At 46.8% G+C, this 20,481-nt stretch overlaps 1 protein-coding gene across 4 annotated transcripts; it reads left to right on the top strand.

Moving 5' to 3' along the window:
- The first annotated feature begins 11,799 nt into the window (after window positions 1–11,799).
- On the top strand, window positions 11,800–17,931 carry PLAU (plasminogen activator, urokinase). Of its 4 annotated transcripts, none has more exons than XM_059053162.2 (11): window positions 11,800–11,943; window positions 12,276–12,363; window positions 12,836–12,869; window positions 13,013–13,120; window positions 13,440–13,614; window positions 13,803–13,894; window positions 14,120–14,309; window positions 14,527–14,672; window positions 15,299–15,439; window positions 15,777–15,925; window positions 16,817–17,931. In XM_059053162.2, exons 2-11 carry the CDS (start codon window positions 12,307–12,309, stop codon window positions 16,991–16,993), a joined length of 1,269 nt encoding a protein of 422 aa, XP_058909145.1. In that variant the 5' UTR covers window positions 11,800–11,943; window positions 12,276–12,306; the 3' UTR covers window positions 16,994–17,931. The 4 variants fall into 4 exon arrangements, with proteins under 4 accessions (XP_058909145.1, XP_066881435.1, XP_058909142.1 ...); XM_067025334.1 differs by having other exon boundaries at window positions 11,813–11,943; window positions 12,836–12,863; XM_059053159.2 differs by having other exon boundaries at window positions 11,817–11,943; window positions 14,096–14,309.
- The last annotated feature ends 2,550 nt before the right edge of the window (window positions 17,932–20,481 follow it).

Here is a 20,481-nt window from a genome sequence, read left to right as displayed (position 1 = left end):
ATACCTCAACATAATAAAGGCCATATATGACAGAACCACAGCCAACATCACACTCAACGGCTAAAAGCATTTCCTCTAAGATAAAGAATAAGACAGAATGCTTATTCTCATCACTTTTAGTCAACATAGTATTGTAAGTCCTAGCCACAGCAGTCAGACAAGACAAAGAAATAAAAGGCATCCAAATTGGAAATGAAGAAGTAAAACTGTCACTATTTGCAGATGACATGATGCGATTTATAGAAAACCCTAAAGATTCCACCAAAACTAAAAAATGAACTAAAAAATGAATTTAGTAAAGTTGCAGGATACAAAATTAATATACAGAAACCTGTTGCACTTCTAGACACTAATAACAAACTATTAGAAAGATAAATTAAGAAAACAATGCCATTTACAATTGCATCAAAAAGAATAAAATACGTAGGAACAAATCTAACCAAGAGGTGAAAGACATGTACTCTGAAAATCATAAGATATGGATGAAAGAAATTGAAGAAGACACAAACAAATGGAATGATATACCATGCTCATTGACTGGAAGAATTAATACTGTTAAAATGTCCATACTACTCAAGGCAATCTACAGATTCAATGCAATCCTTAACAAAATACCAAAAACATTTTTCACCAAACTAGAAAAATAAATCCTAAAATTTGTATGGAAACACAACAGACCCCAATTGGCCAAAGCAATCTTAAGAAAGAAGAAGAAAGCTGGTGATATCACAGTCCCTGACTTCAAACTACACACAAAGCTACAGTAATCAAAACAGTATGACACTGGCACAAAAACAGACACATACATCAATGGAATAGACAGCCCAGAAATAAACTTATTCTTATATGGCCAATTAATCTACAACAAAGGAGGCAAGACTATACAGCCACTTCAATAAATGGTGCTGGGAAAATTGGACAGCTACATGCAAAAGAATGAAACTGGACCACTTTCTAAAGCCATATACAAAAACACACTCAAAATGGATTAAAGACTTGAAACTATAAAACTTCTGGAGGAAAACATAGGCAGTACACTCTTTAAAAAAAAATTATTTATTTATTTATTTATGTTTGACTGCATTGGGTCTTCATTGCTGCGTGCAGGCTTTCTCTAGTTGTGGCGAGTGGGGGCTACTTTTTGTTATGGTGCACGGGTTTCTCATTGCAGTGGCTTCTCTTGTTGTGGAGCACAGTCTCTAGGCACACGGGCTTCAATAGTTGTGGGGTGTGGCCACAGTAGTTGTGGCTCACAAGCTCTAGAGCTCAGGCTCAGTTGTTGTGGTGCACAGGCTTAGTTGCTCTGCAGCATGTGGGATCTTCCCGGACTAGGGCTTGAACATGTGTCCCCTGCATTGGCAGGCGGATTCTTAACCACTGTGCCACCAGGGAAGTCCTAGGCAGTACACTCTTCAACATCCGTCTTAGCAATATTTGTTTGGATCTGTCTCCTCAGGCAAGAAAGACAAAAGCAAAAATAACAAATGGGAGTACATCAAACTAAAAATCTTTGTACAGTGAAGGAAACCATCAAAAAAAAAAAAAAAGAAAAGAAAAATCAGCCTACTGAATGGGAGGAGATATTTTCAAATGATACATTTGATAAGGAGTTAATATCCAAAATATATAAAGAACTCATACAACTCAGTATTAAAAAAAAGTTTGATTAAAAAATGGGCAAAGGACCTAAACAGACATTTTTTTCAAAGATGATATGCAGGTGGTCAACAGACACATGAAAAGATGCACATCACTAATCATCAAGGGATGATTAGTGATCATCAATCATCACTAAAAATCAAAACCACAATGAGATAGCATCTGATACCCATCAGAATGACTATTAACAAGAAGACAACAAATAACAGGTGTTGGCGAGGATGTGGAAAAAAGGGAACCCTCATGCATTGTTGGTGGGACTGTAAACTGGTTAGCCATTATGGAAAAGAGTATGATGTTCCTCAAAAAAATAAAAATTGTTCTTCCCTGTCCGCTGGTGGCTCAGTTGTTAAGAATCCTCCTGCCAGTGCAGGGGACATGGGTTCGAGCCCTGGTCCGGGAAGGTCCCACATGCCGCGGAGCAACTTAAACCCATGCGCCACAACTACTGAGTGTGTACTCTAGAGCCCATGCTCCACAACAAGAGAAGCCACTGCAATGAGAAGCCCATGCACCACAAAGAAGAGTAGCCCCCGCTTGCCGCAACTAGAGAAAGCCCGCACGCAGCAACGAAGACCCAATGCAGCCAAAAATAAATAAATTAAATAAATTTTTAAAAAAATAAATAAAATTGGAACTACTATACAATCCAGGAATTTTACTTCTGGATATTTACCTGAAGAAAATAAAAACACTGATTCAAAAAGATATTTGCACCCTTATGTTCATTGCAGCATTATTTACAATAGCTAAGATATGGAAGCAACCTAAGTGTCCATCAATAGATGAATGGATAAAGAAGATGTGGTGTACTTATACAATGAAATATTACTCAGTCATAAAAAAATCTTGCCATTTGCAATAACATGGATTGATCTAGAGAGTATCATGCTAAGTGAAATAAGTCAGAGAAAGACAAACACCAAATTATTTAACTTACATGTGGAATCTAAAAAACAAAACAAACAAATAAGTAAAACAAAATGAAAACAGGCTCAAAGATACAGAGAACAAATGGGTGGCTGCCAGAGGGGAAAAGGGTGGGAGATTGATTGAAATAGGTGAAGAGAATTAAGGTGTTCGAATTTCCAGTTATAAAATAAATAAGTCACAGAGATGAAATATACAGAATAAGGAGTATGGTCAATAATATTGTAATAACTTGGTATGTGGACAAATGGTTACTAGATTATTATGGTGATCATTTCATAGTATATTTAAATGTTAGATCACTATGTGGTATACCTGAAACTATCATACCACTGTACATCACTATATTTCAATTAAAAACAAACAGGACTTCCCTGGTGGTGCAGTGGATAAGAATCTGCTTGCCAATGCAGGGGACACGGGTTCAATCCCTGGTCTGGGAAGGCCCCACATGCTGAGAAGCAACTTAGCCTGTGTGCCACAACTACTGAGCCTGAGCTCTAGAGCCTGCGTGCCACAATAACTGAAGCCCACGCCCCTAGAGCCCAAGCTCTGCAACAAGAGAAGCCACTGCAATGAGAAGCCGGTGCATTGCAATGAAGAGTAGCCCCTGCTCGCCACAACTAGAGAAAGCCCACGCGCAGCAATGAAGAACCAACACAGCCAAACATAAATAAAATTAAATCTAAAAAAAAAACCAAAACAAAACAAACAAACAAAAAACTGAAGCTTTATAGCTATTAAACAACAGCTCCCCGATTCTCCCTCTCACCAGCCCCTGGTAACCACCATTCTTTGTCTCTTCAAATTTGACTACTTTGAATACCTCTATATCTATAGATATGTGTGGAATCATATATATCCATATATGATTTTTGTGACTGGCTTATTTCAATTAGCATAATGTCCTCAAGGTTCATTGATGTTATACAGCAAGTGACAAGATTTCCTTCCTTTTAAGGACTGAATAGGGCTTCCCCGGTGGTGCAGTAGTTACGAATCCGCCTGCCAATGCAGGGGGCACAGATTTGAGCCCTGGTCAGGGAAGATCTCACACGCTGCGGAGCAACCAAACCCGTGCACCACAACTACTGAAGCCTGCGTGCCTAGAGCCCGTGCTCCACAATAAGAGAAGCCACCACAACGAGAAGCCCGTGCACCGCAACGAAGAGTAGCCCCCGCTTGCCGCAACAAGAAAAAGCCTGCACGCAGCAACCAAGACCCAACGCAGCCAAAACTAAATAAATAAAAATATTTTTTTTAAAAGAGAAATAAGGAGATGCTTTAAAAAAATAAAAAAAGAAGACTGAATAATATTCCATTGAATGTATACACCACCTTTGCTTATTTCTTCATCTGTCAGTGGACACTTGGGCTGCTTCCACTTCTTGGCTATTGTGAGTAGTGCTGCTATGACATGAGTGTACAAATATTTCTTCAAGACTCTGGTTAAGTTCTTTTTGATATATACCCAAAAGTGGGATTAAGGGGCTATTTAATAGTCCTAGATTTGATTTTTTGAGGAACTGCCACACCATTTTTCATCGTGGTTTGCAACATCTTACAATCCCACCAGCAGTGCACAAGAGTTTTAATTTCTCTATATCCTTTGCCAACACTTGTTATTTTCTGGCTTTTAAAAAAATTTTATAGTAGCCATCTTACCTAGTGGCTTTTTAATCATTTCATGTGTATTCATTTTTTCTTCTTTACAAGATTTTAAACTTCTTCAGGATGGGGATCATGTCTGTTCTGTGTGCCCTCAGAGACTAGCATAGTTATTGGCATACCTTAGGTATTTGAAAGTAATTTTTAGTTCATTGGATGAAATGAACAGTCTGAGTTGAGCTCAGTTCTTTTATTTTTAGAACTTGGGGTCGATTTTCTTTACGAATAGAATAGGCTGACTGCCACGATACAGACTGAATAAGTCTTTAGGACACTATGCAATGGAGCAGAGGGTTTGCATAGGGAGAATGACACTGTTACTTCCTTCTTGACTACAAATGCAAACGCTGTGGTCATCCCACAAGCTGCTGGGTCCACTGGTGATGGGCAGAGTTCCCACACTCCTGCAAAGGGACAATGCTCTGGAATCCCAGTTCTATTCAGGTGGAACCAGAAGAGCCTAGGGGAAAACAAACTGACCCTGAGAGCTCAGAAGTTGGGCCAGCACAGGAAATGTGAGGAAATATCACAGATAGAAAAGTACCAGTAAGTACAAGTATTCTCAATTCTGCTTTGTTCTCATTTTTACTCAGTTTCTCCCAATTTTCCTGAAGTCTTGGGGAGTCAATTTCTTATCCACTGCCATGACTTTGAGGGTTACTCTAATTCCCCAAGTTCTTTTAGCTTCTACATGGAAAAGTCCCTCCATTAGCCATCCATTTGGCATTTTTAAAATGAAACTATCATTAGTATCTGAAAAAAGAACAAGTACAGAGGTGCTGAAGAAATTAACTTTCTGAGAACAGGTTCTTTAGAAAAATCACCTCATGGTGACTGGGTTGGCCCAAGGCTCTCAGGTGTACATCCCCTCCTTGATTCATCTCTGCAAAACTCTGCCCAAAAGTCAGCCTTCCTGCCCTGAACCTTTCCCACCTCTGCGTTCTCCTCTGGCCCCCACCTCAAAGGATGGGGTTAAAGTAGAACCCCAGTCAATAGAAAATTCGTGATTTAGTTGGGCATTCCTAGGTGAAAAAATAAACTAACATTCCCTAGGTATGTATTGGCTGACATTTTCTCCAAACTTGTTTGGTGGTAAGAATCCTCTGGGACGTATATTAAGAATCAGATTCCTGGGCCCCCTCCTGGACTTAATGAATCAGAGAAGGAAGTAACCTGAGGTTCTGTATTCTTTAAACCTTTAAGCCAGGTGATTCTTATCATCAGACAAGGTTGGAAAACATAACATTAGTGAATATTATTACAGATTCCCGGACACCTACATAACAGGGTAACTTTTGTTTTCCTCAGGAAAGGGTAAAGGGACAACACCATTGATATTGGCTTGGCTGTGTATCCTTAACCTCTGAGGGCTTCAGTTCCTTATCCATTAAGTGGGGGTGATATTACATCTCCCTCACTGAGGATTAAATGAGAGAATGCACACAGAACAGTTACCAAATGCCTGCTAAATAAAATGCATGTTCAATATAGAGATGCTATTGTTATTTCCCCCACAGAAAACCCCAAGGTATCCCCATCATATAAATATGGCTGAATAATGACTTTGAAAAAGGGAAAACTGACAATTGATGTTTCCAGAGATCTACACAGATATATAAGCACAGGCAGAAGACCCAGTGATCACTTCTCTGACAAGATCCCGCAGATAAAACTGTGGCTGGCTTTACTAAGCAAAAGGAGGAACATTTTTTTGGTTTTTGTAGTACATGGACCTCTCACTGCTGTGGCCTCTCCCATTGTGGAGCACAGGTTCCAGACTCACACGCTCAAGGGCCATGTCTCACGGGCCCAGCCGCCCCGCGGCATGTGGGATCTTCCCGGACCGGGGCTCGAACGCATGTTCCCTGCATCGGCAGGCAGACTCTCAACCACAGTGCCACCAGGGAAGCCCAAGGAGGAACATTTTAATCAAAGTCTGGCTTGAGCTGCATAGACAGGAATCAACCCAGACATGACTTGGACAGCTGGGGCCACTCTGGGATAGCACCATGGGTTAGAATAGGGAGATTCCCTATTAGGTATAAGGACCAGCACCCCTACCTTCCTGACTGAATGTGATATTGCCTCAGAGGTAGTTCTCCAACCCCTGGAATCAACCAGCTCTGGGTGTGAGTCCCAACCCTACCATATACCTACAGCGTGACCTTGGATAAACTGCTTAAATTCTGGAAGCCTCAGTTTTCTCATCCATAAAATGGTGATATTAATAGTACCTTCCTTAAAGGTTGTTGTTAAGATTGAAAAATAAAATGAATGTAGGCAAATAAAAGTTGGCTATTATAATCTGTCTTCAACAAGGGATAGATTATAATATTCCCTTGGAGAGAACAGACTTCTCCTTTAGTTTCTGTCATATTCCCCCCCATCTCTGTTCTCAGAGTAAACAGGAGCCTCCTGGTTAGATTATCCACATACTATTCCTTCTCTTCACTCTGCATACACACCTATTTAAGGGGCTCCCTGCCATGCCCCTGCTCCCTCTCCTCATAGACTTCCATACATTTCATCCTCTAGTACCTTCTAAAAGGAGACTGACCTCTCCCCAGGACTTGGCTGCCTCATCACACTGTTATCAATCACTACTTGGAGAAAAGAAGCACCTTCTGCAGGTGGGTAGGAAGACAAAGAGACTGAGGGTGGGAATTGAGGGTGGTCAGGATGGGAGGAGAGAGGATTCAGAATAGGAGGGGGAGGGGGGAAATGTGTCATGAGGTTCCTCAAAGTCAGTGAATTCTCAGTCTCATCATTTTCAGTGAAAGAACTCAGATGATTCACTTCCCTTCATCAGCCCTCTATTTTCCTCTCTGTGTAATGGAAAGGGAAGTGCTTGCACTTGTGTTAAAGTCAGAGAAGCATATAGAATCCAGCTTGGGAGAGTCACGAGCCCATGAAATTATACATTATACGGGCTGTGGATGTTATGTTGGTTTTCTTCTGAACAATATTTTTGAGTATACAAGCTCCTGGCTGAACATATTTCCTTTAATATCATTGACTTTTTGGCAGTTTTTAGCAAAACCACCAGTTTCTGGTTTCCCATTCCAGCCCTTTTTTCCTGGGTATCCCCTTTAGCTTCCGGTTAAGCAGCCATTGCCACCCAGCATGGTAGCCTGGGCTCTAAGCAGAAGTTCTAGGACCAGGGCCTAGCTTTGGTTCTGGTGGGGGCCTCAGAATCCAGAAGGTCTGGAAAGCCACGACCAACATTCTTTGAGGTAGTAAGTTCCTGATTTAGGGAGTAACCAGGTTTAGATTAGGGACAAAGGAAAATCTGGCCAAGGCTCAAAAGACTCATGCAGAGGTCTGAGCTCACTGGCTTGGGTGGGGCTAGGAATTGGGCCAGAGACGATGAGGTGGAAATGATGAGAAAGGGTAGGGGTCATAGGCTGAAGCTGGAGGGTCCAACTTGGCCCCTCTGTTCACTGACGAAAGAGTATAACCTCAGGGTGCAGCCCCCATACTCTTTGCTTTCCATGAGTAAGGAAGCAATTACGTGGCTTCCCCCGCCCTACTCTTGCCACAGGCCTCTGGGGGCCTAGCAGCTCCAACACCTCCCCTATCGTATTACAGGCCCCAAATGTGGCTTGCAGTGCCTGCTGTGAGACAGTATCCTTTCCCTCAGCATTAAACATGCAGAGAGAAGGAGTCCTCAGACCCAAGGCAATTATGTGACCAGCACTCACTGCCTCCTTCCCAGGACTGCAGAGGAGTCTGTCCCCCCATGAGTAGGCGAGAAAGAAGAGCTTCAGGCCACGAACAACTGGAGAGGAGGAGGAGAGAGTGGGAGTCAGGGATGTGGGGGTGAGCAGTGCACACAGCTGGCCAGTTGCTGGGAACTATTGGTTAAGGACACAGCATCCCCACTTGACTGGAATCCTGGGATGGACTCCCAGGAATGGCCTGGACTTCTGGGCCAGGACAGTCATAGACAGGAAGGCAAGGCAGGCACTCAAGGTAGGAATTACAGTTTACAAAGTTCATTCGTGTGTCTCTAACATCTAGAACAGTGCCTGACACATGTTAGGCCCATGATAAATCCTTGGTGAGTGAATAAAAGAATGAATGAATGATTTCACACACAGGTATGATCTCATTTAATCTGCAAAGTGAGGCAGGGGTAGGGCAGATGTTGCCTCTTTTTGTAGATGGGGAACCGAGACTAAGAGAATTAAGCATCTTGCCTGAGGTCATTAGACTTGGATGTGGCTGACGTGTGGCTAGACACTGTACTCTCCACACAGTATCAAACTGAACATTCTTGGTATAGCAACCCAGGAAAACATCCTGTGACTCGACGTGAACTTCCCTTTGGGTCCTGCTGGTCAGAAAATAGCCCTTCAGTGGTCCTGTTTCCTGGACACAGTCTCAGGGCCAAGTTTGACATCCTGGTCCTCCTGGCACACCTGGCATCTGCCTGCTTTTTAATGAGCCACTCCAGGAAATGGGGCCTCTCCATTAGTCGCTGTTGCCACATCTAACATGGGAGATCTGGACCACTGAGATGTGGAGGCAGAAGGCTGGTGGTTTTACTCAGGAACAGAATGAAACTGCATGTATTCAGTTCCTTATTCTCTCACACTTGATAGAAATTTCAGATGGCCTAGACCACCAAGTTAGTTTCTGCAACTTAGGCAAGCAACTAACTCATATCATAGCCAGGGTCTCCCAGGAGCTCAGAGCCCATAGTCCTAGGCATGTTTCTGGAAGGAGGTCTCCAAAGCCAGCAAGAAGGCTCCCCTGAGCTGGAACATCTTACAGCATCTGGCCCTTCTCTTCACAGCCTTCTGTTCTGAATTCCTCTCTTTGGAGGCAGTGAGGTATAGAGCACAGGAACAAGGATCAGAAAACCTGGGTTCTAGCGCTGGCTTTGCCACTCATCAACTATGTGTCTTCTCTCCACTTCATTTTCCTCATCTGTGAAATGGGAATAACGATTCCCAGCTACGTAAGGCGGTTGTGAGTTTAAAGAGGAATGGTTTGTATCAAGGTGCTTTTTAGCAAAAGACAAGAAATTATGTCAGTACTATTTTTTTTATGGCAAGGAAAAAAAAAAAAGACAAGGAGAAGGGGAACCTCCAGGGAGCCCCAAAGCGCTCTGTTCCCACTTGTTCACGGATTCATTCATAATAAAGCACTTAGGTGAACAAGGCATGCACCAGGTGCTGAGGGAGAGAAAGATATTTAAGATGTAGTCTCTGCCCTAAAAGAATTGAAAGATAGCACAGACTATGCATCAAAAGGCGGACACAGATTTTAGAGAGCGCCAAAGATCACAGAGTGGAAAGGATATTCTATCTTCAGAGAGGCTCTAGGATTGTTCAACCAGGTGAAGAGCCCACGAGAGGAAGGAGGGGGAAGAGGGGTGTCATGCTGCATAACGGTCTCCAAGTCTCTTTGTCCGGGAGGAAATGAGGTCATCCTCCTCTCAGAATCAGCATGACAGCCTCCAGCCAAGTAATATGGAGTCATGAGAGCTGCCGGGGAAGCTCAGTGAATCACAAGTCAGTGGGGAATTTCCTGATAACTTAGCTAAGAGTTTCAGGTTGTAACTCTGTTTACATTTTGATCACGTTTAATTACAATTAACGTGCTCTAACTCCAAACAAAACATATCACAGTCTTCTACAGGAAGTAGCCTGGCTGGTTCTGAAGCCTCTAGCACCTCTGACTCAGTCCATCCCCTGGGAGGCTGGCAGCTCAGAGCTGGGCACAGAAAAACTCTCTGGAGGATGATGGGTCACCTGTCTCCTAAGCTGGATGGTTAACTTGTACTTTCCCCAGGCAGAGGCTGGCATTCTGAGACCTCTGGCTGGGGCAGAGCAAAGAGGCTTTCCTTCTTCCTGCCCTCCTGGCACTTTCTCTGCCCTCTTCCTGCCCCTCTCAAGTGGACCCAGACCCAAGGTCCAGGTTTGCCAGGCAGTAGGCCTAGGCAGGGAGAGGGACAAGCCTTGGGTCCCTTAGTGAGTTACAGGGATTCAACCTCCTCCCCTTCCATTGAGGGAGACAGTCCTGCAGGGTGGATTCAAGTGACCCCAAGCCCTGGTTCCCAACACTAGGGGAAAGGGATGAGGGTGACTGAACTTCAGAGTCCCTGCTATAGTTCTTCAGCTCTGCCTGAGAGATATGTGTGTGTGTGTGCATGGACTTGTGCATGTGTACACAACTGTGTGCGCTCACCCTCAAGCAGGAAGCATACGTGGAGTCCTTTACACATGGTCTGTCTTTCTGGAGGCCAATCTATTTGATGAGCAAATATTTTATCTTTTTAGAAACAGGCTTTATGATGAAGTAGAATACTAAATACATGTGCATTTAAAAATCTGTAATTATCTTTTTGGAACGGGTGATACAAGGATGTGTTTTCAAAAATTTAAACAGTGTAGGGGGCTTCCCTGGTGGCACAGTGGTTGAGAGCCCGCTTGCCGATGCAGGGGACACGGGTTCGTGCCCCGGTCCGAGAAGATCCCACATGCCGCGGAGCGGCTGGGCCCGTGAGCCGTGAGCCGTGAGCCGTGAGCCATGGCCGCTGAGCCTGCGCGTGCCCGTGTACCGCAAAAAAAAAAAAAAAAAAAAAAAATTAAACAGTGTAAAAGGCTATACAGTGAAAAATAAATCTCATTCTTGTCCTCCAGTTCCCAAATTTCTCTCTTCAGAGGTGAAAATAGAACTTTCTATCTTAATAAGGCTTTACTATTCCATTGTCTTTATTAAGTGACAATACTATGGCCCAGGCAAATAAATGAATAGTTCATTTTAGGAACTACCTGAAAAACCTATCAACACTTCAATAGAGAGCATCAACAGTTTGTGCCCTAAGACTTTGTTCTCACAATCCTACAATATCATATCACAACTCTTATCCAATCCTTATCAGGCCCTCACTTTCAAAGACCTGCCTTATACCAAACTGCAAATTCTCAATAAAATCCGACCCCCTCCCCTGCCACTACCAAACTACCTTACTGCAGTAAGCAATAAACTAAGCTTTGTCTTATCCACTGTTTGCGTTGATTTTCGGGGAGCTGGCATACTACTTGGAGGCAGCCCCTGTGAACACGTTTTTTGTCTGTTTCAGCGACGTGTATTTTCACATTGAGAAAGAGACTTCACAGATGTATGAGCTGCAGACTATGCCTCTAAGCCCAGGGGTCCGAATCAGTGTCCTAGGCAGTTGGAGGGCCGAGGGTGGAGAAGAGCTTTAGGGGATCTGGGAAGAGGCATCAGAGCTGGAGGAGAGTGTCTCCCTAGAGCCTCTCCTTTTGGCAAATCGGGGGTGGGGGGGTGGGCGGGAGATGGTGGGTGCTGCACGGGGGCGGGGCCCAGGCCAAGTGAATGGGAGGAGGGGGCGGAGAATTTAGATGTCTCTCTACACCTCAGTTCAGACCTGGTTCGTCCCCTCCAGTGGGGACCGCTCTGCCTCTCACAGTTTAGGTTGTGGAAGCCTGCGGGGTCCAGGGCGCGGCGGGTCCTCAGGGAAGGGGAGGGAAGGGAGTGGACGGGGCGATCCCGGGCTGGGGCGGGGCTAGGGCTGGGGCGAGTCGTAATATAGAGCCAGCACTGCCGCTAGCGGCACAGCGCGGAGACTGGAGCCCTAGAGCCCGCTCGAGCATCAGAGTGTCCAGTAGTCCCCCCTATCCCGGCCCTGCGCCCCTCCGGCCATAGCTGCGGGTGAGTGTGGACCTCCCTAAGAGCTCAGGGTGGATGCGGGCGACCCAGCTCTTGCCGGCTGTACTTCTCCTTACTCGCTGCCCCGGCTCGGCTGCGGCTGCACGCTGAGTCACCGCGCTCCGTGCCCATGTGTTCCCCTGCGGGGACCAGTGCAGGCTGCGCCACGACTTCTGAGCCTCCAGAGAGGATAGACGGCCGGGCCTGGGGAGCCTGGTCACCGCGGGCTCTTCCCGCAGGGGACTTAGGGGCTCCAGTCCTGAACTGCAGTAACCCACCCGGTCCGCCTTCGCGCGCTCCTCCGCTTTTCCCCCTGACTTCTCCTTCCCTTGTAGAGCCGCTGTCTAGAGCCCTAGCCTCGCCATCATGAGAGTCCTGCTGGCATGCCTGCTCCTCTGCGCCCCGGTCGTGAGCGACTCCGAGGTGAGTGGCTTCCCTGCTTTTGACTCTTGGCGGCGGGAGGAGGGGGCTTGCAAGACCCCTTAAAAGCACTGGGGAAGAAAGGGGCTGCATAGGAAGTTGGAGTCCTCCAAATTCCATCAACAGCAGGGCCAAACCCTCCCCGAGAAATAGGACAAGTGTGGCATTGGGGCCTTGAGAACCAAGGGAGCTTGCACTTTTCAGCAAGGGAGGAAGAAGCCGCAGGGACTGCCCACAACCTGCTGGTATCTGATTTGTGAAGCTTGCTTGAGTCAATTCATTTCTCCCTGCTAGAAGCTGATGATCTTCTGTTTGAGGGACAGTTAGACATGAACAGGGTAAGGAGAGAGGGAACTTGAGGGAAAGCTGAGTTTGGGGATTGGGGCCAGTTTATCCTCACCCTGGGGTCCCAGGAACATGGGTCCTTTGGTGAACTTTTCCTTTCAATCTCTCCCCCTGCCTGCATCTCTTCCAGGGCAGCCATGAACTTCGTCAAGTGTCTGGTGCGTGTGAGTATCCACCTCTTGCACAATATCTGGTTGCACAGATATCTTGGAAAAGCCTCAGGAGGCAGCCCATCCCTGTCCCTGCTGGCTCCCCCTTTGCCTCCGCCTATGCTCCTTGCTTACCCCGCAACCTTTGTGCTCTCCAGCGAAGTGTGGCTGTCTGAATGGAGGAAAATGTGTGTCCTACAAGTACTTCTCCAACATTCAACGATGCAACTGTCCAAAGAAATTCCGAGGGGAACACTGTGAGATAGGTATGGGGATCCTGACTCCAACTGGGGAGGAGGGGGCACCAGACACTTGGGGGCAGGGAGACATGGGTGGGATGCAAGAGCAGGCAGAAATTAGGAGGTAGAGTGGGGGGCATCTTTATCCTCATGTGATTCACAGTCAAACATGAACACACACTAGCTCATGAAGCTGGGGCTGCACAAATGTGAGGTGGGGATGGAAGGAGACCCTTTCTAGTATCTTCTGCCTCACTGAAATCATGTGAGGCCTGACAGGATCTCTAAAATGCCTGTCTGAACTTCCTTCTCTTTCTAATATTCTTATCCTCACATCCTCCCATAGATACCTCGAAAACCTGCTATCAGGGGAATGGTCACTCTTACCGAGGGAAGGCCAACACTGACACCAGCGGCCGGCCCTGCCTGGCCTGGAACTCTGCTGCCGTCCTTCTGAAAACGTACCATGCCCACAGACCTGATGCCCTTCAGCTGGGACTGGGGAAACACAATTACTGCAGGTGAGGTGGGGGCAGCAAGGACCCTCCTCATGGCCTCACAGAAACCCTCGTTACCATCTTTTCTGCTTGCCAAGTGCTGGCCATAGCATGAGAAAATCAAGGCCTCTGGTTGAGTCTTCCCTGGAGGGGAGGACACAGAAAAGGCATTCTGGGTTGGAATGGCACCCTTCTCCCCTCTGTGTTGCCAGGAACCCAGACAATCAGAGAAGGCCCTGGTGCTATGTGCAGGTTGGCCTAATGCAGGTTGTCCAGGAGTGCATGGTGCACAACTGCTTTTTTGGTAAGTGTCACTGGCCTGTTTATGATGGTGGGTGGAAGGGGACAAACTCATTTGTTCCCTTATTCCATCATAGGAGGGATAAGGAGGGAGGCCTGCAGGAGGGACGCCTGCGTGGCCCTGAAAAACTGGGAGATCAGAGGACCAGGAGAAGGACACTTTATCCTCCCTCCCTCCCCAAGATATCCCTTTCTTTTCCTCCAGAAAAAATTGTCCTCTCTCCTCCAGAAAAGTTACAGTGCGGCCAGAAGTCTCTGAGGCCCCGCTTTAAGATTGTTGGGGGAGAATCCACCACCATCGAGAACCAGCCTTGGTTTGCAGCCATCTATAGGAGGCACCGTGCAGGCTCTGTCACCTACGTGTGCGGTGGCAGCCTCATCAGTCCCTGCTGGGTGGTCAGCGCCACACACTGCTTCATGTAGGTCCCTCTGTCTCTTCTCCCTGACCCTCCTGCCCTACCCCAAACAAATCCCTTCCTCCTTCCCAGCAAAAGATTCCCCTTATTTCTACCCCCTCGGCCTCTCTCTATATGGCCCATGGCCTTGGGGACAAGTGATGTTCTGAGGTCGCTGTGGTGGGGAGGGGGAAGTGACAGGATCTCAGGAGATCAGACTGACTGATCTCCCCTCCCACAGTGATTACCAAAAGAAAGACTACATTGTCTACCTGGGTCGGTCAAATCTTAACTCCATCACGCCTGGCGAGATGCAGTTTGAGGTGGAAAAGCTCATCTTACATGAGGACTACAGTGCTGACACCCTTGCTCACCACAATGATATTGGTGAGTGGAAAACCCTCATCTGCCATGATGATGATATAGCTGTGGGAATGGGGGTCTGAGAAGAGACCCAAGTGTGAAGTTGGGGTTGTAGGGGAACTTGAAGACCCTACTTTACACAACAAAGAAGTGGTAGGGAAGGGTTCAGAGTGGAAAACATGAGGGGCCTGGTGCTCCTCTGTAGAGTCCCTGAATTTCCAAACAGGTATCCTCCTCTGGGTGGCAATGGCCCTGATGGCACATAGCTTGGGCTGGGATGCCCCTTCCATTGTTGGATGGAGCATCTGTCTGTCCCAGGATATATAACTTGGAGAGATTATTGGGCTGGATTTCAGCCCAGCTACCTCAGCCAGGGCTTTATGAGCTGTTTTTTGCAGGAAAAAAAACTCATACAGCTGTATGCAGTTGCCCTGGCTGTCCAAGGCTTTGTCAGCAGCTGCAACAAAGCCCTTAAAGCATGGGACAGGGGAGACTTGTTTCAGGTGACAAGCTACCAGCAGACCTCCCTGGATGACCTCTGACTCTGACATAGGGATAGACAGCCATTCCCTCAGGGTTTGGAGGGGAGAGATGGTGACCACCTGACTAGGTGGTGATCTTTCCCCTCTGACCCCTTCCTGCTCCCCCAGCCTTGTTGAAGATCCGTTCCAGCACGGGCCAGTGTGCACAGCCATCCCGGTCCATACAGGTCATCTGCCTGCCCCCAGCGAATGGGGATGCCCATTTTGGCACAAGCTGTGAGATTACTGGCTTTGGAAAAGAGAATCCCTGTAAGTGACGTTTGGGTCTGGCTGAGAGGGTCCTGAGGGAGTGTTGTAACCTGGAAGTGAGCTCAGCTTGATCAAGGGAGGACTGTGGATGTAGAGATGGGAGCACTATGGAGGCAGCAGATGGGTCCGGGGATGGAGTGGGGAGCATTGTTTAGGGAATGATGAGTCATAAAGTTAAATGGGTGAGGGATGAGGGACTATAGGTGGGGTCAGACTTAGATGTGGGTGGGAAAAAATAAGGGCTTTTGCTGGTAGGGACACTTTTTGGTCCCCTCCCTGGCAGAGAGTCCCAACAGACACATTTTAATGTACATTGCTCCCTGTTTCCTCCATCTAGCTGACTATATCTATCCAGAGCAGCTGAAAATGACTGTTGTGAAGCTGATTTCCCACGAGGAGTGTCAGCAGCCCCACTACTATGGCACTGAAGTCACCAACAAAATGCTGTGTGCGGCTGACCCAGAGTGGAAAACAGATTCCTGCCAGGTGAGAGTTCCAGGCATCTTTCTCCATCACCCCTAGATCTCCCTGGGCTCCTGGGCCTGTCCCTACCAGCTTTGGGGAGCCTCTCTCCAGTCAAAATCCCAAGAAGCCAGGACCAGGGGTTCAAGTCTTAGAAGGTTTAAACCAGTCCTTATGTATTTACCAAACATTTGTCAAGAGCCTGGCTCTATGCTAGGCACTTCAGACTCAGGGAGGGAGGGGGACTAAGAAAGAGAAAACAACAGAAAATGACACAATTCAGTGCTCAGAGTGTGGTGTGAATTATAAATGATCAGCTGTTTAGGAAAGGGAGGTGAGCACCAACTAGATGGTCACCGAGGGGGGCACTTTAGAGAGAATGTGACTCAATAGGAATTTGAGGAGGCAGAGGAAAGAAAACAGAGCATTTCAGTTGCAAGATACAAAAATGAGAATGAGCACGGCGTATTTTGGGATGGGAAGGAGAAGTAGGGTCTGAAAATGTAGGTGGAACTGTAGATAACAGGACTTTGAAAGCCAAGCGGGGATTTTTTTTTTTTTTTTTTTTTTTGCTGTACGCGGGCCTCTCACTGTTGTGGCCTCCGGAGCACAGGCTCCAGACGCGCAGGCCCAGTGGCCATGGCCCACAGGCCCAGCCGCTCCATGGCACACAGGATCCTCCCGGACCGGGGCACGAACCCGTATCCCCTGCATCAGCAGGCAGACTCTCAACCACTGCACCACCAGGGAAGCCCAGGGGATTTTTAAACTTGATGTGGTAGGAAATGGGGAGTCACTAAGGACTTTAACTCTAGGAAACTCTCCCTTCTCTCTCGGGCATGACTGGGTGGTAGGATCAGATGGCCCCCTTCTCACTTCTCCCAGGGCTCACCTTTTGTGTCTTTGGCTTAACAGGGAGACTCAGGGGGACCGCTGGTCTGCTTCACCCAAGGCCGCATGACTCTGACTGGGATTGTGAGCTGGGGCCGTGAATGTGCCATGAAGGAAAAGCCAGGCGTCTACACAAGGGTCTCAAGCTTCCTGCCCTGGATCCACACTCACATTGGGGGAGAGAATGGCCTAGCCCTCTGAGGGCCCCCAGAGAACCAAGGGAAGAGACGGGTACCACCCACTCCCACAGTGACCGTCATTTTTGCAGTAGGGCTATCTGCACAGCTATATATAACGAAGAGACTGAGGAAGATGAGCTCTGCAGAGGTGGTTTTGCTTGTGCTGCCCATCAGGGTGAGTGACAGTAGCTTCACCCTCAGATACAGGTCTGGGTGCTGGACGCCCAGATCTCTCCTGGCCAGGATGGAAGGGTGGTCCTGAATCACAACGGTATTGTCGTTTTCTGGACTAAAGCTTCCTGGAGTTAAAAATGGCATCTCCTGTGCATAGGTGGAAGGAGAGCCAGCTCCCTGGCAGTGGGCCATTCATGCGGCCCACTGTTGGGAAATGAATAATTTCCCAATTAGGAAGTGTAACAGAACTGAGGTCTCTTGAGAGAGCTTGGCCAATGCAGGAACAGTGGTTTGGAGAATAGGGACACTAAATGACTTGAGGGAAGGGCTCTGACATTCCATGAATGTATCAGGAAATGTTATATACGCGTGTATATGTTGGCACACTTGTGCACAGGCTGTGTCAGTGTAAGAGCTGGTGTTCTGTGTCTGACTGCAAGCCTAGATACTTCCTCAAATTGTATGGACTGTGACATCACACAGAATGGCCTGTTTGGAGAGGTTGTGGGGCCTGTTGGGTCTCCCAGGCAATGATACATATAAATGTATCATTCTGGGGCACAGACTGGGACCAGCACTAAATTTCCAGTTTCACTTTCACACAGATGTCCATTCTTGGCCAGTTATCCCTTCTGACCTTTCAGCCTAGTTCATCCAATCCTCACTGAGTGAGGTGAGGACAATTCCTGTACACTGAATATTTAATAATTATATTCTGGTATTTTTATTTATATCTATTTTTGTAATTTTGAATAAGTATGATTGATCAAATGTGATTTTTCTGAAGATTCTGGCTCTTCCCTCGTGCTTGTATGGGAGGGAGTTGGGATCATAAAAAGTAGAAAATGACAAGGGGGGAATGCACCCCAGAGTTTCCTGTGGGGCTGTATCTGGACTTAATGGGGCTTTGGGAGGAGAGGCTAGGAGACTTGTAGAACAGACCCTCCGTAGCACATAAGGTACAAAAATGTGCCCCAAGCCAGAAGTCCACAGCTTGGTAAATGGTGTGCAGGCTTTGTCAACTCCCAGTTCCCTCCTCAGCCTGATGCCTTTGTGCAGTGCACATCTTGTACAACTTTACACGGTGATCCTACTATATACTCTTCACTCTGCCCCCAACAATCCTTGGGCTGACATCAACCAAGGGGGACACGTGCATGAGTGAAAATTGCTGATCCCAAACCCAGCTCAGCTTGAGTCTGTGGCATTCAGGAAACAGAAGACATAATTTCCCATCATCTGTGCATGGGGCTGGTTCTGAGTTTCCTCAGTGTGTGTTAATGAAGCTCATGACCAGCCTTTGCTATCCCTAATATCAGAATCTAAAGCTGGGTGATATCCTAATGGGCGTGTACATATATTTTGAACCAAACATCAGCTTCTTAAGAACTGGATATAGAAGGCAGGTCAGGAGTTACAGTTGGATGCCAAAATTTTGGAATTTCCAAGCTATGCTAGTGAGTTTTGGCAGTTTCTTAACCAAGTCACCTGCGAACTTAAAATAAATAAATAAATAAATATAAATATAAATATAAATAAATATATATATGTTTATGCTCCACCCACAGAGATTGTGATTCAGGTCAGGGCTGGTGCCAGGGCTCGTGATTTTAGAAAAATTCCCTAGGTGTTTCTGATATGCAGCCCTGATTGAGATCCATTGGCAACAATTGGCCAGATTATGTGAAGGGCCCAATAAATTCAAGACGTGGTCAGCATATGTTCTCTGCATGAACAGTTAGATTTCTGAGTGGGGTTTGGGGGCACAAGGTCTCCTGGGCTTCCTGTTCAGAGGATCCCTAGACAATGGACCCCTGGAGGGCAAGGACCCAGAGCATTCAGCTTTTAATCCCCATAATCTAGCATGTTTCATTCAGTATGATGCAGTGGTTTCAGAGCATGGAGTCAGGTGGCCTGGACAAGATTCCCGGCTCTAAAATACTAGCTGTATGACTTGGGAAAAACTCTTAACCTTTTGTGCCTCAGTTTCCTCATCTGTATAAAAGAGATATCTACCTCCCAGGATTGTTATAAGGATTCATGTGTTCATAAATCTCTTAGCCATAATCCTGGCACCTAGTAAAGGCACAAAAACAGTGGCTACTATTACAAAACTCTGTAAATTCTAGTAGAATTGAATGGGAACCCCTTCCCCTCTTTACCCCAGGATTGCATAGGTGTATTTTGTGGAAGCTGAAACCTGCTAGGAGAGAAAAGGCAAGATGTGAAGCTAAGGAGCCCAGCCCAGGCTGAGTTGCTGCTCAGCCTCTGCATACCCCGCAGGGGCCAATAAAGATCTTGTTCCAACATGAACAGTGCCAGCATCAAGGCTCACAGACACTGAAAACAGGAAGTATGAGCCCCACTGGTGGGTTGAGCAATGCACTGCTATACAATCTTCAGACCATTTCCCAGCCACCTGACCGACCCCCAGCCATCTGCTACCTCTTCCCAGTCACATACCTCACTCCGGGCTAGCAGGGATCAGCCACTTCTCCAGCAACCAGTTTCAAGGCTCCAGATACGACCCTGTCACTCACTTTAGGGACTGCCTTTTTCTAGTGCTCCCTAAGTGTTGGACATTGTGCTAAATTCTTCACCTATTATCTGGTTTAATCCTTATAACAGTCCTATGGGGAAGGTGCCATCCTTAGCCCCATTTAACAGCAGAGAAAATGGAGATACAGAGAGATTAGGTGACCTGCCCAAGAAAATGTGGCTGGTAAGTAGCAGAGCAAGGGTTCAGACCCAGGCAGCTGGCTCCAGAGTGTACAGGCCCAGCACTCTCAACAGGGCCCAACCTGAGGGAAGGTTAGCAGCCCTCTTTTCGAGCTCCCTACTTAGCAGGGAGGCTAAGTGTATCAGAGTTTCAACCCTGGCCTAGATTATAATTCTTTCCTCTTAAAAGATTCCCAGGCCAAGTGAGCAAATCACACCTCAGCCACCAGTTTCAAAGTAAAACTTTACCCTTCTCAAGCAAACCTCAGCCTTTTTGGTTGAAACCTGATTTCATTGAAGTGGTTTTTGTTTTCACCAGAACCCCTCCTTCTGAAATAGTCTGTGGCTCATTCTATTATCAGGACTCAACTTGATTTCCACTCATGCTCTGCCTTTCCCAAGCCAACCCCGCACAGCAACAACACCCCTGAATACACCCCTCCACCCTCACCCCTGTTTGTCCACCTTCCTCCCCAGCTGCTGACATTTGAGCCTGCCCTTTGAATCACAGTGAGAGGAGTTTACTGACGTGTTCTTTAAATAACAGTACTCCTGAGGTATACTAAATCACATACCATACAATTCACCCATTTAAAGTGTGCAACTCAATGATTTTTA

This window comes from Kogia breviceps, chromosome 2, assembly GCF_026419965.1.
Source record: "Kogia breviceps isolate mKogBre1 chromosome 2, mKogBre1 haplotype 1, whole genome shotgun sequence".
NCBI lineage: Eukaryota > Metazoa > Chordata > Mammalia > Artiodactyla > Physeteridae > Kogia > Kogia breviceps.
The sequence above is the reverse complement of the archived record's forward strand: the minus strand, read 5'-3'. Positions and strand labels throughout refer to the sequence as shown.

Excerpts from the sequence above, each read along its gene's own strand:
- PLAU (XM_059053159.2), top strand. The coding sequence starts at position 12,307 with ATGAGAGTCCTGCTGGCATGCCTGCTCCTCTGCGCCCCGGTCGTGAGC. Across the intron at positions 14,310-14,526 it reads AGCGCCACACACTGCTTCAT|TGATTACCAAAAGAAAGACT; the intron begins GTAGGTCCCTCT and ends CCCCTCCCACAG. Across the intron at positions 15,440-15,776 it reads CTTTGGAAAAGAGAATCCCT|CTGACTATATCTATCCAGAG; the intron begins GTAAGTGACGTT and ends TCCTCCATCTAG.